Source organism: Musca autumnalis, unplaced genomic scaffold (genome assembly GCF_047663935.1).
Source record: "Musca autumnalis isolate F117 unplaced genomic scaffold, ASM4766393v1 scaffold_1, whole genome shotgun sequence".
Lineage (NCBI taxonomy): Eukaryota > Metazoa > Arthropoda > Insecta > Diptera > Muscidae > Musca > Musca autumnalis.
In genome coordinates this window covers 269617260-269633034 of record NW_027411644.1, presented here as the reverse complement: position 1 = coordinate 269633034, position 15775 = coordinate 269617260, and the positions used below count along the sequence as shown (strand labels likewise).

At 35.3% G+C, this 15775-nt stretch overlaps 1 protein-coding gene across 1 annotated transcript; it reads right to left on the bottom strand.

Moving 5' to 3' along the window:
* Window positions 1–13124: 13124 nt before the first annotated feature.
* Osi18 (DUF1676 domain-containing protein Osi18) lies at window positions 13125–14656 on the bottom strand. The gene is made up of 3 exons (XM_073964179.1): window positions 14108–14656; window positions 13850–14031; window positions 13125–13776 (listed from the first exon to the last, which is right to left on the bottom strand). Exons 1-3 carry the CDS (start codon window positions 14550–14552, stop codon window positions 13456–13458), a joined length of 948 nt encoding a protein of 315 aa, XP_073820280.1. The 5' UTR covers window positions 14553–14656; the 3' UTR covers window positions 13125–13455.
* Between the last annotated feature and the right edge of the window lie 1119 nt (window positions 14657–15775).

Here is a 15775-nt window from a genome sequence, read left to right as displayed (position 1 = left end):
TGAGATATAGAAGTTCAAATTGAGACAATGCACAGACTGTATCGCCTCCTTATAAAACAATGTCATTACTGCAATTTTCCAAATAAAACTTATATATCTTGAAAACGGTACAATCTAGCAAAAAATAAATCATCCAATCTTGTAGAGAATTTTCACAGTTTTAACATTTTCTTTAGTCCCATTTTGATATGACTTGCGGTTTCCAAGCAAAATTTTGAAGACTTAAGATAAAAACCTAAAAATTTGAATTGAACCTCTATATCCCAAAAATGGAAAAACCTACGAAAAAACCTAAAGAGCAGTCTTGTAGAGAATTTTCATTTCGATACGACTTGCGGTTTCCAAGCAAAATCGTGAAAACCAAAAAAAAAACTAAAATTGTGAATTTTGATCGCGATTTATTTAAAAATCCCTCCCGCGATTTTTTCTGTTTTTTCATTTTCCTTATCTATGAACATTGCTGTTTCAGAATCCGAGAAATCTTCCCATGTGTAAGTGGTTTTCATCAAAAGTTAGTTAAGGCACACTGAGCATTACATCTAATATATAAAAGGCAATGTGTGTATGTTAGTATGTTTGTTTGTTTGTATGTTTGTATGTTCCGAATAGACTCAAAAACGGCTGAATAGATTTTCTTGAAAATTTCAGATAATGTACTTGGAACACCGGTGGTGAAAATAGGCTATATATTTTTTTGAATGGTAGTCGCGGAAGTGAAATATCGCGGTCATCCCAAATTATTCAAAAATGTATTATTTCAGATAATATACCTAATTTTAGTAAGCGTGACTACCGTTAAAACACTGGCTTCAATATGTGGGATAACGCGGTCAACGCCATATTTTGGAATACAGTAAAATCCCGATGACTTGAGATGTCACTATATAGAAATTCCGAAAAATCGATTGGGAAATCTTATGAAATTTTGTATGTGGAGTTTTTAGGTCTGAGAATAGGTCGTAATCTATTTTTTTAAGTGTAGTGACCGGTGGTCCTCCCCACAATTTTTTAAGAAAACCGCGAAATTCAACATACGTTTTAATATATTGTTTACAAATTGTTTGCAATGCTATGGTAATTACAGTCTTGACCCCGAATGGCCATCGCGGAAGTGAAAATCGCGGTCATCCCAAAATTTTCAAAAATGTATTATTTCAATTAATTACAAGTAAAAAAGCATTAAGTTCGGCCGGGCCGAACTTTTCATACCCTACACCATAAAATATTCTGAACTAAAATGGAATAATTACTTTTCATTCCTGTCCCCAACTTTAAGTGGGTACGTTAAAATATCAGATAATGTTTATGTACATTTATGCTTCATTCGGGAGGCCCTTTTTTATGGTGCCTGTATCTAGCTATGAATGTTGACAATTTTTGGTGGGCTAGAAATTGGGAGGTACTGTTATATAGGGGTTATAATAAAACATGGGCCTATGTTGACAGTTTTTGATGGGAGCCTTTAATGTCAAATAACTCCTAATTCGGTTAAAAAATTAGATAGAATCTTCAAAATATCGAAAATCGGTACATAACGTGGGAACTTCAAATGTCATTAACAGCTAGTTCGGAGGTATCTGGGCTATACGAAAAAATGAACTTAAATGAACCGTTATATGGGGGCTATACCAAAACGTGGACCTATGTCCACAAGTTTTGTCATATAAGTTTATTGACATTTAAGAACTTTAAATGTCAAATTATAGCTACATCGGTCTGAAAATGTAGCTAAAAACGTCAAAACACCGCAAATCGGGGGTACCGTTATATGGGGGCTATACCAAAACGTGGACCTATGTCCACAAATTTTGTTATATAAGTTTATTGACACTTAAGAACCCTAAGTGTCAAAATATAGCTAAATCGGTCTGAAAATGTAGCTAAAACTGTCAAAATACCGTAAATCGGGGGTTACTGTTATATGGGGGCTATACCGAAACGTGGACCTATGTCCACAACTTTTGTTATATAAGTTTATTGACACTTAAGAACCCTAAATGTTAAATTATAGCTACATCGGTCTGAAAATGTAGCTAAAAACGTCAAAATACCGTAAATTGGGGGGTACCGTTATATGGGGGATATACCAAAACGTGGACCGATATATCCCATCTTCGAACTTGATCTTCCGACGGCTAAAAAAATGGTATTCCCCAATTTTCAGCGAAATCGGTCAACAAATGCGACCTGTATGTTGCGGACATGCATAAATCGACTCAGAAAGTGATTCTATGTATATCCCTAGAAGGAACTATGGGTCTATCTCGCTTCCTTTTGTATGTTACATACAAATGCACTAACACATAATACCCCTTACCACATAGTGGTGTAGGGTATAATAACTGTCGTAAGCTGTTTTTATACGGATAGGAGTAGTGACCGGTGGTCCTCCCCGACAATGTTTTTAAGAAAATCTGAAATCTTTGATATTTTTGAACGTATTGTTTACCGATTGTTTTCCCTGAATGATCGCGGTCATCACAAAGTTTTCAAAAATGTATTATTTCAATTAATATACATAATTTTAGTAAGCGTGACACAAAAATTATATAAACACTAGCTTGAACAAGTGGAATAGCGCGGTCGCGAGCTATTTTAATACGGCTAAGTGTACAGACCGGAGGTTCTCCTTCAAATTTTTTTTTTTTTAATCTGAAGTCCATGATATTTTTGAACGTATTGTTTACAGATTGTTTGCAATACTACTGTAATTACTGTCTTGACCCTGAATGGTCTTCGCGGAAGTGAAATATCGCGAAGAGTGAAATATCGCGGTCATCACAAAATTTGCAAACATTTATTATTTCAGATAATATACATAATTTTGTAAGCGTGCCTAAAAAACGCTATAAACGCTGAACACTAAACAATAAGTGGGACAGCGCGATCAACTCCACATTTTGGAATACATTAAAATCCGGATAACTTGAGATGTCACAAGATCGAAATTCCAGAAAGATCCATTGGAAATCAGACAAAGTTATTGATATACAATACAATCAGAATCAGAATACCGCGATCGTGTTCGATTTTTGAAAATATTATAATTACGGATAAAATCTGAAAATGTGGGAAGTGAAACTTCATGAGCATTGATTTCAGTCCTTGGAATAGCTAGGTAAAGATACATTTTTAAATACAGCAAAATCTCGATAATAACAACTACAATTTATAGAAGTAATTTTTTTATGAATTATATAAATGTTGCCATACATATCCCGAAGGAACATACATTTCGCTGAGGGGTATTTTACCACTATTGCATATAGAGCGCGAAGAAAAAAAGCGTTACGTTCGATCGGCCTGAATGAGGCGTGTCTTTCGGTCGATACGAATATTTATGCTCTCCTCTTTAAAATACATTAAAACCAGATTTCAGCCATTTCGGTGTGATAATGATGTTAAATCCTCAAAAATAGCGAAAATCAGCCGGTACCGTTCTATGGGAGCTATATCAAAACGTGGACCTATACCAACAATTCTTTGCAGTAATAATTACGATCCCGAGACCAACAATCCAATATATAGCAATGTTAATTGACGTGCATCGACCATTATATGTGGGTCACAAAGTGCTTTAAACCGTCGATTTATGGTGAAGGGTATAATAAAAGAGATTTTATATCTTAAATTTGGGGGATACCATTATATGGAATTTATGTCAAAACACTGATTTATATTATGAACTTTCTAGAGGGATGCCTAATTATGGGTGTATCAATACTGGATAGATAACTATAGTTTACACGGAGAACCCAAACAACGGGCCAGCAACGCGGACCGGGTCAGCTAGTTGTTTTATAAGGAGACGATACAGTATGTGCATTGTCTCAATTTGAACTTCTATATCTCAAAAACGGTAAAACCTACGAAAATATCATAAAGGTCAACCTTGTGGAGAATTTTCACAGCTACAACATTTTTCTTAGGCCCATTTACATATGACTCGCAGTTTCCAAGTAAAATCGTGAAAACCTAAAGAACCCCTAAAAATGTGAACTTAAATCGCGATTTATTTGAAAATCCCTCCGGCAATTTTTTTTTGTTTCTTGATATTTCTCATCTATGAGCATTGTAGATTCACAATCTGCAAAAACTTCCCAAGTGTAAGCACCTTTCATCTAAATTAGTGAAGGCGCACCGTGTAATTCCTTAATGAATATACCCCATGTCTCTTATTTATTCGAACTGTATAGAGCTCTCGAGGCTTAAAACTCATCCGGTTATAACAAAAATAACGATTTCAGTATTATGGGAATGGAAATATATAAAAAAAATCTATTGAATAATGTATGAAGGGTCGGTCCTTCGTGGACTACATATTGAAAGCCAATTAGAAATTTGTTTTACTGTCATCGCCAACATTTTGTTATTCTGTTTTAGACAAATTTGCTGCTAAACAGTATGAGAAAATAATGAAGACAAATGAATTTTTGTGCGTCACTTGATTTTTACTTATCATTACCGAAGTATAATTGTAACCTCAGACTTTAGATTACGAGATTATATACACTAGGATTGTATAGATTTCATTAAAATAAAGATTTAAGACTTCATATATGTTTGGACGATATTCGTTTCAGCCAAGATGGAAGTACTTACCACCGTCCGTCCGTCTGTATCTCTGTTTGTCTGGCAGTTTGGAACTCATGATAACTCTCGGTCCAAGTTATGGATCTCGTAAAGTTTTGTCTAAATTAAATTTAAGTCATATCGGTATCTCCGCCATAAAAGTTCAAAAATGTTCACTAAAATGGTCGAAGGGACTAACCGATTCGGTCTAAAATCGAACCTAATATGGTTCGCAAGATTACTTCCAAAAGTACATCAAGGTCCAAGAGAATATGTTTGGACAACATCTTCAGGTCTCTTATACAAGTCTATCATAACTGCAGTTTAAAGACTGTTCGATGATTCTTTGGACATTTTGTAGTCTTGTTTACAGCGATATCCTACTTTTCGTGGACAAGTTTATGCTTCCTGACAAAGCTCCAAATACTACGGTGGCCAACTAATAAGCGTATGGGCGCGGTAACTATCGAGAATGAATAATTATGTGGGTTCAATAAGGATCGATTGTTATTTGTCAAAACTATATAGAACTAAGTCCATCAAAGTGTTTGTCATCGAGTCCAAAAACTTCTAACCGTACAATTAAGACAACAAATTATAACGCTTCTTTTGTAACATAATATTAAAAGTAAAAATAATCCTGGTATCAGAATCTATCTCTTTCGGTAAATAACACTGTGCAACATTTTTAAGGTAATCTTGTGCAAATAATTTGAAGCGAAGAGTTTTTGAAAGTACAGACCCAAAGTACAAAAGCCCTAGTTCCGTTTTGTTGAGTCAGATACAGCTTGGATTTTATGGCCCCATCTAAACATTCTTAAATATCGACTTTTTAAACAACTCGGGGCTATATCTCTGAAATCAATGCGAATCTTCTTCTGACCTTTGTAGTAAATTTGTAGATAAGGGCCAAAATAAAATATTTGGAGAAATGAAAAAAACATAAATTTTATAATATATCTAAAAATTCCATAATTTGTATACATTTCGCATTTTTCATTTTTCTTAATGTTTTCATTTGGAAACATATCAACGACAAACACAGCCGTCGTTAGGCTAAGATCATCGAAATAGTGAAAATCTTGCTATAGCAAAGACAACGGCAATTCTTTGTTGTTGTAAAATTCTGCGATAAACCATAACGTGGGCCTGTATGATTAAAAACTTCAATATACTTCAATAAATTTTACATGACGACATTACCGAACGTGGCCCCATATTGTCTATTTTCAATTCAAAATATCCTACTCTGTAAATATTTAAAATTGTATCCTTAGTCCCAATTTACATTCAACGATTTTTCTTGCGGCAATTTTTCTCGTTCTCTTTTAAACTTGCCTCTTGCGTTTACACAGGCAATTCTGTTTCTGCAAGTTTTGTTTTCAAAACAATGAAAATAATGTCAAAAACTAAAAATATAAAAGGAATTGCCTGAAAATTGCCGGTACGAGCAATTTTTTTCCACTTCCATACCCCTTACGTGTCTCTCCTACAAACTGAGACTTGCCGCAAGTAAACTCGCCTAATGTAAATTTGGACTAAATATTATGAATTCTTTCTATTGAATTTATATACTTTGTACCATTATTTCATATAAAATATAGAATAGAATATAGAATAGAATATGTGCCAAAATTTCCAGTCCATCGGACAAAAATTTACCGAGATATAAACTTTCGAAGGGAAAATTTATTGTGTTTTTTATGTAGCATAGAAAGTAAAAACGTATTTTCCTCGAAGTGGCACTTTATATGTTTTTGTGGGACTATTGTACACATAAATCATGTCCTTAACCGAGAGAGTCTTTAAAAAAAACTGCTGACGGAGTCAGAAAAATATCAATTTTGTACAGTGTGTTGTTTTTGTTAAAATCGAAATTTTGATTTTAACTGTTCAAAATCTTTAAAAATTGATTTTTTAATTCCTTTTCGATAATGGACAAGATTATTAGGTTCGTAATGATCCCACAAAAATATATGCTGATCGGTTTATTCTTTTTCAAACTACAGTGGATACCGCAAACTGCTTTAGTAAAAACAGTGCTTTATAAGCGGGCATTTGAATGTAAGATTCTTCAAAAAAAAAAAAAAAAAAAAAAATAGAAGGTAACTTAAGGTTTAATAGATTTTTTTATAAAAAATGCATGAAAATGGCTTTTCTCATGCTTATAAGTGGCCATAACCCCTTAAAATAGCTTTACGTAACGCTACACAACATTTGAATTTTTCATGATTTTTGGTCAAGTTGTGCCCCCCCCGAAATGAAATCCTGCGTACGTCCCTGCTTCTAGATAATATATCGAACTGAAATTTTTATCAATAGGTCCTAGTGACGTAAAAATACTCTAACAAAAATATTGCAGTCCTAGGTCAGAGCTTTCGCGTGGTCCCCATATAACGAACCATTCCGAATTTTCATATTTTACTATTAACAACACATTGTTCAACCGAATTGGCTGTAAGTCGGTACCAAGACTTCTTATTTTCGACAAAATTTGTATAATGATGGTTTGGTATACTCCCTATATAATAATATAAATCTCGATTTAAGGTATTGGCAGATGATAACCAAATATGCAAACCGAATAGGATTTAATAGTGAACTCAGAGTTTAGAACCTTATAAAGAAATGTGATATCTGTCCACTATTGGCCGCATCCTCCATAAAACGTTACCAACCATTTCTCGGTTCCCTACAAATTGAATCACATTTTTTCTGTCGAATTGCCTGTAATAGTGTATTTGTATAGTATGTAATAGTATATGTGTATTGTAATAGTATATTTGGTTCTTAGTGTAGAGAACCTGCCTTGAATTGTTTAATATAGATTCACGTTTCGGAGTGGTGCAACATTGGGATGTTCCAAAAAGCCAAACCTTTTTTTTTATTAAAGTAAAAACCCCAAAATATTTTCCAATACGAGCTTTCAGAGCGGTTCCAAGTTACCATAATAAATGAAATCGCTAATAGGATCCATAAAATGATTACAAGCAGAAACAAACATTTTAGTGAACATACATATAAGAAAAAGTAACCCAACTCTTATATACATTCCAAAAAAATATAAATTCTGCGCCTAAAACCGAGTTAACTTTTGGCCAAACCTGTCAAAACCACAAATTTCCGCTAAAACCCTGAACAATTTTGAAATCTACAGATACTTGGCTTCAATTTGGTACTGGTGGTGATTCTTGCATATGAGTGGAAAGTAACTAAAACTTTAAGGAAAACCATACATCTATATACAGTATAGTCTCGATAATCCGGACACTCGTTAATCCGGACAACGCGGTAATCCGGACACTAGAATTTTTTACTTTGTAGACTCTATAATCCGGACATCTCATATTTTTCGTACCTCGATATTTTTTTCCTATCTTGGCATTAGATTCTTATTTATTTCATTGACGTTTTCGTTCTTAGCAATAGCAGTTGGTGTACAAATAAGAAAAATTAAGTTTTTTATACCCTCCACCATAGTATGGAGGGTATATTAAGTTTGTTTTTCCGTTTGTAACGCATTGAAATACTCATTTGCGTCCCTATAAAGTATTAATATTCTTGATCAGGGTAAAATTCTGAGTCGATCTGTACATGTCCCTTCCGTCCGTCCGTCCGTCTGTGGTAATCACTCTAGCATCCACAAAAATGGAGATAGGACGCTGAAATTTTGGGAAAATGCGTCTTTTGTTTGCAGGCAGGTCAAGTTCGATGATGGGCTATATCTGTCCACGTTTAGGTATAGACCCCATATAACGGTACCGTCCGATGTACGGTATTTTCACGTTTTTAGCTACATTTTCAGACCGATTTAGCTATAATTTGACATTTAGGGTTCTTATGTGTCAATAAACTTATATAACAAAACTAGTGGACATAGGTCCATGTTTTAGTATAGCCCCCATATAACGGTACGCCCCGATTTACGGTATTTTTACGTTTTTAGTTACATTTTTAAACCGAACTAGCAGTAATTTGACATTTGAAGTTCTTAGTGTTCATAAAACCTCTCCATCAAAAATTGTCAACATAGGTCCATGTTTGGATATAGCCTTCATATAACGGTACCTCCCGATTTTCAGTAATTTGGCAATTTTAGTTTCAATTTTTAACCGAACTAGCTGTAATTTGACATTTGAAGGTTGTAGTGGTCAACTATATAACGGTACCTCCCGATTTTCGGTACTTTAAGGATTTTGCTTAAAATTCTTAACCGAGCGTAGGTCCATGTTTTGGTATAGCCCCAAAAGAAACCTCCCGATTTACCGTACCTTAGCTTTATTTGTTGACCGAACTTTCTGTAATTTGAAATTTAAGAGCCAACAAAAATTCTGCAACAAAAATGGTTCATTTAAGATCATATTTTCGTATAGCCCACATACAGCGGTACCTCCGAACTAGCTGTTAATGACATTTGAAGTTCCCACTGATCACAATCCACTAGAAATATTCAACATAGGTCTATCCACTCCCTTCAAGAGTTATCGTGCGCATATTTTTTCCGATGATTTTTGAATTTTTGTGAGGGAGGTACCTGAAGGAGTGGACCGACATGGTTTATCTTCGAACTTAAACTATGTTTGGATAAAATATTACGAAGGCCAAATTTTGGACCGAATTGGTCGATCCGTTCGAGATTTATCTTGCGCTCCAACCACTACAAACTGTGTCATAAGGGTTTTTTTGCACCTTTTAGGCTATTTCCTCAGGAAGTATGGACTTGCCCCTTATGAAACTTGTACCGTCGTATGGGGGACAGCGAATACAAGTTGTTACGAAATTCAAAGCGATTCGAGAGCAGGTCCTAAACTGAACTTTTCCGAAATTTTGTGTGGGAGGTACCCGAAGGAGTGGACCGATTGAGTCCATATTTAAACTTCATCTATGTCTGGTAGAACTTTCACGATTTACAAAGTGTGGGCCAAATCGGTTTTTTCCTTTCAAGAGTTATCGTGCGCACAAATTTTCCGAACATTTTTGAACATTTGTGGGGGAGGTACCGGAAGGAGTGGACGATATGACCCATCTTCGAACATAAACTTAGTTTGGGCAAAATATTACGAAATCCAAATTTTGAACCGAATCGATTGATCCGTTCGGGAGTTATCGTGCGCACCAGCCAGACAGACAGACAGACGGACGGACATTGCTCAATCAACTCCAAATTGTCTGAAACTAATTTCGATGAGGCCCATTTTGCCCGTATGAAAGTGTATATACTCTCGTTAGCATAAATTCTGAGGGTATAACAATTTTAAGTTGTATCCTATATAAGGATTTTTTTCGTGGTAACAAAAATTTTGAAGAAAATTATATCTTACACACCGCCACAATTCCACTGAATATCATATCTATGTATTTTTTTATTACCAAACTCTAACAAATTGCGTTTAAATTCTGCTCTAATATTCAATCATTTTTAATATTTTTTAGTTTGCCTTCCAAATTTTGATTTTGACTTCGAATTATACCGCGAATTTTGAATAATTTTGAAAACAAATTGCATATCGCCATGATTTGACATGTTCTTTCTTCAAATCAAATTAAAAATTTTGCGTTATTAAAAGTACAGAAATCGACTCTTTGCCTAAAAACCTGTCCAATGGGGGAAATATCAACGGATTACGCCAAAATACCCCTTGATTTAATGTTTACAGGCTTGATTATAACGAAAAGAGGGACGAAATAAAAAATATGCCTTTAGTTTCAAAAAAAAAATATTTTATGTTTTCCAAAATTGTTAACTTTATTTTGACCCTCCAAATTTTGAGTTATTGTGGTAATCTTCATTTAATCCATAATGGAAACTTTAAAAGGGCCTTATATCTTCTCGATTTTAATTCACCGCTAAATACTTAAAAAAGTTACATTAATATTTTATATGTATAATGTGCATACACCGGTGCAATAATGCAATTAAAAAATTGTTGAGAGGTGTAAAGCTTATTTTGACGCTTACTGTATGTATAGTAGGCTTATGACTTTTTGACCTTTTTTCCTCAAAAATTATTTCCTGTAGCAAGAATGAATAAACTTTTGCCAATTAATGACTAAAATAACACTTATTCTATTTAAGTATTAAAAAAGATCAAACCACTTTATTTTTATACCCTCCACCATAGTATGGAGGGTATATAAAGTTTGTCATTCTGTTTTTAACACATCGAACTAATCATTTGCGACCATATAAAGTATATATATTCTTGATCAGGATAAAATTCTAAGACGATCTAGCCATGTCCGTCTGTCTGTCCGTCTGTTGTAATCACTCTAGCGTCCGCAATAATTGAGATAGAGTGCTGAAATTTTGCACCCGAGGGTCTTTTTTCCATAGACAGGTCAAGTTCGAAGATGGGCTATATCGGTCCACTCTTTGGTATAGCCCCCATATAACGGTACCTCCGGATTTGAGGTATTTTGACGTTTTTCGCCACATTTGCAGACCGAATTAGCTATAATTTGGCACTTAGGGTTCCTAGTGATCAACAAATTTATATCCCAAAGGATATGGGCATAGGTCCATGTTTTGGTATAGTCCCCATATAACGGCACATCCCGATTTTCGGTATTTTGAGAATTTTAGCCACAATTTTTAACCGAACTATCTGCAATTTGACATTTGAGGTTCTCAGTGGTCATGAAACATCTCCACGAAACATCGTCAACATAGGTCCACGTTTTGGTATAGCCCCCATATATCGGTACCTCCCGATTTTCGGTATTTTGAGAATTTCAGCTACAATTTTTAACCGAACTAGCTGTAATTTGCCATTTGAGGTTCTCAGTGGTCATGAAATATCCCCACCAAACATCGTTAACATAGGTCCATGTTTTGGTATAGCCCCATATAACGGTATCTCCCGATTTTCGGTATTTTGAGAATTTTAGCCACAATTTGTAACCGAACTATCTGCAATTTGACATTTGAGGTTCTCAGTGGTCATGAAACATTTCCACCAAACATCGTCAACATAAGTCCATGTTTTGGTATGGCCCCCTTATAACCGTACCTCCCGATATTCGGTATTTTGAGCATTTTAGTTACAATATTTAACCGAACTAGCTGTAATTTTCCATTTGAGGTTCTCAGCGGTCATGAAACATATCCACCAAACATCGTCAACATGGGTCCATGTTTTGGTATAGCCCCCATATAACGGTACCTCCCAATATTCGGTATTATGAGAATTTTAGCTACAGTTTTTAACCGAAATAGCTGTAATTTGACATTTGAAGTTCTCAGTGGTCATAAAACATCTCCAACGAAACATCGTTAATATAGGTCCATGTTTGGTATTAAAATTTAAAGATAAGTTGACTCTTTGATATAGCCCCGTAGGTGGTACCTTTCACCTAGCTGAACACATTTTTTTAGATTAGATTAACACTGTCGAACAAAATGGAGGTGAAAGTCTGGGGCACGGAAAATTCCTCTTGGGGAAGAAAGGCCTTGGTGAGTATATTATGAACCCCGAAGGACAGATCCGCCGTGAGTCGAACTTCCGCGTTATGGCGTGATGAAATTTTTGTTAGAGACCCTGTGGGTCATCAGGAATTTGCGTTGTATCTTTGTTAACTGTGCTCTACAAAAACAACAAACAAAGATATAATGCTAATTCATGAAGGCTTACAGGGTCTCTTGCAAAAACTTCATCACGCCATAACGCGGAATTTCGACTCACGGCGCATCTGTCCTTCGGGGTTTTTAATATACACACACCAAGGGCTTTCATCTCCAAAAGGAATTATCTCTGCCCCAACATTTGTGTTCACAGTGTAATTTAAGCAATAGTGGGAGGCAGTAGGAGTCTATCCATTGTCGAAATATTGTTCCACCTAAAATTGTGAAAGGACCCTAATTATTCCATTTTAATTAAGACTATTTTATGGTGGAGGGTATAAAAAGTTCGGCCCGGCCAAACTTAACGACTTTTTACTTGTTCTTTTTTAAATAGTATGAGATGAAAATCCTCAACAAATTATTTCCTTTACATGAATGAATGTCATTTTACCTATTATTGACTAAAATAACTGTTATTCCAACGAAGACTATATTCAGAATTTTACCCATTCCTATAGGATTATGCGGCTAAACCCCTGAAAAATACCAAAAGTCGGGGCCTACATATATCAACGTGGACCGACAAATATCTGGGAGAAAGTTTTGTAAAATAGCGAAATTAGGGAGGTATCATTCTATGTGGGCTATGTCAAAATCTAGACCAGTACTAACAAATTTTTTGGGAAAGATGTGTAGCCATTTCGGTGAAAAAATGTGGCTGAAGCCTTAAAAATATTGAAAATAGGGAGGTAACTTTCTATTGAGGCTATTTCAAAACGTGGACCCATACTGACAAATTTCAGGGTGAAAGTTTTGTAGCCCCAGCCAAAACAAATTAAATATAAAATTTCAGCCATTTCGATGAAATACCGAAAATCGGGTGGATATATCATAATGTGGATCGATATAACCCATTTTAATACCAAACATCCTGGGAAAGAAACTTCTGTTCTCCTATATATTCTCATGAAAACTATAATTTTATATCAAGTTTTTTTCAATTTTTCTCTTTTTGCAATTCATTTTATGAATATAAAAAATAAATAAATATTTACAAAAATAAATAATGCGTGTCACTTTGTACAACTGCTCTACAACATTCAACACGAACTCGTGTCGTGTTTAAACAAACAAATCTTTGGAAATTTGCATAATTTCATAACTTAATAACTAAACAAAATAAATAAATAAATAAATAATTAAGACTTTTTTCATAGCAATGAAATGAGGCTTCGTCTGGTCGTTTCATCATCGTCATTATCTAAAATGGTGGTGGTGCTGTGGGTGTGGGCGTTACGTTTGCTAAGTTTTTGTTTCAAAACTTAACGTTTCTTTTGTCCAGCAAAAGCCATATCTTGAGCATCACCATGATTTTCCTGAGAAGAACGGGCCCATGAGGTATGTGGATCCCAGGCGGGGGCAGCATGTTCAATGTGTTCAACATGTTCAACATGATGGGGCAATTCTAAATGATGTTCAATCGAATGATGATCTAAGTGATGATCCAAATGGTGATCCAAATGATGGGGCACAATATGTTCTACATGGTGGGGTACAATGTGTTCAACATGTTCATAGTGATGGGGTACATGTTCAATGTGTTCATGATGATGGGGATAGTGGACAACTTCATAGTTGACAATCTTTAAATGCAAAAGAGAATTGTTGGCATTTAAATTAAAGAAAGCTAGAAAGAGAAATCTGGCGCTGACTTACCTTAGGCTTGGCGATTTTAAAAACAACCAAGGCACCGGACAGAACCAAAGACAAAAGACCCAATGTCATGGCTTTCCAGGTTTTCAAGGCAATCAGGGCAAGAGCAATGGGCACCAAAACGGTGGTCTTCAATTTAAGACCTAGCAAGAATGGAAGAACAGCCTTTTTGATCATACCACGACCTTTGATGGCAAAAGAAAAATCAATCAATTAATTTACACAAATTTTCTAACTTTCACTCCATTCACTTTCACTTACCTTCGGCATCACGTTCAGTCAATGGCACAACAGCACCCTGGGTCAAAGCATTGTGCATCAAAAAGTCAGGAACATATGAACGGGCCTCAGCACTTTGGAAGAACTCTGGGGCCTTAATGCGCAAAGAATGAGTGGTCAAGAAATTTTCAATTTCTTGGAACATTCTTTCTTGGGGATCCATAGCACGTTGCTGTTGTTGTTGATTGCCAACAATTCTGCCGGTACGGACAACAGACAATTTATCGGTAATCATAATTTCATCTTTGTTGAGAACTTCGTTGAACCACTGCATGGCCTTGGGTTTGACACAGCTGGTACTGAAATCCTTCAAGCATGATCGGTACATATCGACAGCCAAATCAGTGGCTGATTGAGGCATTTGATTGGCCTGAGCGCCTGAAGCCGCTACGGCCACGGCCAAAACCACAACAATGAATCTATTCATCCTTGTCCACTTTGCAATCCTTCTTTCCAGTGCTAATTTATGTTATGTTGAAAATCCGCTTCAGTTACGGTACAATTACCCTACGGCTGACCAACTGAATATGTAAATGTCAATTGTGGCTACAGTGCTTTTTATACGACCATTCTTTTGTTGTAGTTGGTAGATTAATAAAATTAACAGCTGCTAAAAGGTCTTTGATTTTGCTCAATTTCAATTTAACATGCCCCTCTACTCAGTAACGCCGTTAACACGGCGTTGTTTTGGCTCCCACCGTAATATAACCATGCTTCTTCTCATCAAAGTTAGCCACAAATACTTTTCTTTTCTTTCAATTTTGGCCTGGTCGTTTGTTTTGAATTTCTTGGCTCTTTGATTGGTCAGTTAGACCGTATAAAACCCACACCCTAACTCTTCCTCTCATTCTCTTGTGTTCTCTGGCATTGACCAGTATTCTCTTTGTGCTCTTTGACTTAATATAGTTACTGAGTTTTATTATTGTACCGTTATACAATATTTTGTCCACAATTTCACTTAATCGTGTTTGGCCTAAGAATTACTTCATTTCCTCATTGATAGTTTGGGCCAATAGCTAGCTGCCTGCGATTGGTAGTAGTAGTATGTTTGGCTATTGTCGTTTGGTTAACTATTTTTGATTGTTTTGGTGAACTTCTTTTGCCCATTCCAAATGTTGTTTATGTTAACCTAGGCAGGCATCGTTACAGAAGTTCATTACTTTTTACAGAAAGGTATTGAAACATGATGTTCATTCAATTCGAACAAATACCTTTGAGTGTAATCAATAAATATTTAAAATAAATAACAGAAAATAGGCCATGGCCGTTTTTAATGTACAATCTTTTCACGAACTGTGACAAAATAAATATTGATTTAATAGTAAAAATGTGTTATTACTAGGTACTGGGAAGAATAATTGGTGAGATTCCTAGAACAATGTTTTTCAACCTAACATTTTGTTTCTCAGCAGCCCAATCAATTCTTGTTCTATGAAAATGTAAAATGAAAAATTGAAAAATGAAACGAATGACAAATAAAATTCATTATGAGGAAAATATTTTTCTCATAACATTTTCATAGAACAAGAATTTAACCGCGGAAGGCAACACTAAAACTCAAACACATTCTCGTGTTTCGATATAAAATAGTATCTCAATCGTGCCATCTCCAAGGCAAGTAAGGACGGCGTTAAGTTCGGCCGGGCCTAA

Excerpts from the sequence above, each read along its gene's own strand:
- Osi18 (XM_073964179.1), bottom strand. The coding sequence starts at position 14,552 with ATGAATAGATTCATTGTTGTGGTTTTGGCCGTGGCCGTAGCGGCTTCA. Across the intron at positions 14,032-14,107 it reads GACTGAACGTGATGCCGAAG|GTCGTGGTATGATCAAAAAG; the intron begins GTAAGTGAAAGT and ends TTGCCATCAAAG. Across the intron at positions 13,777-13,849 it reads TTAAAATCGCCAAGCCTAAG|ATTGTCAACTATGAAGTTGT; the intron begins GTAAGTCAGCGC and ends TTGCATTTAAAG.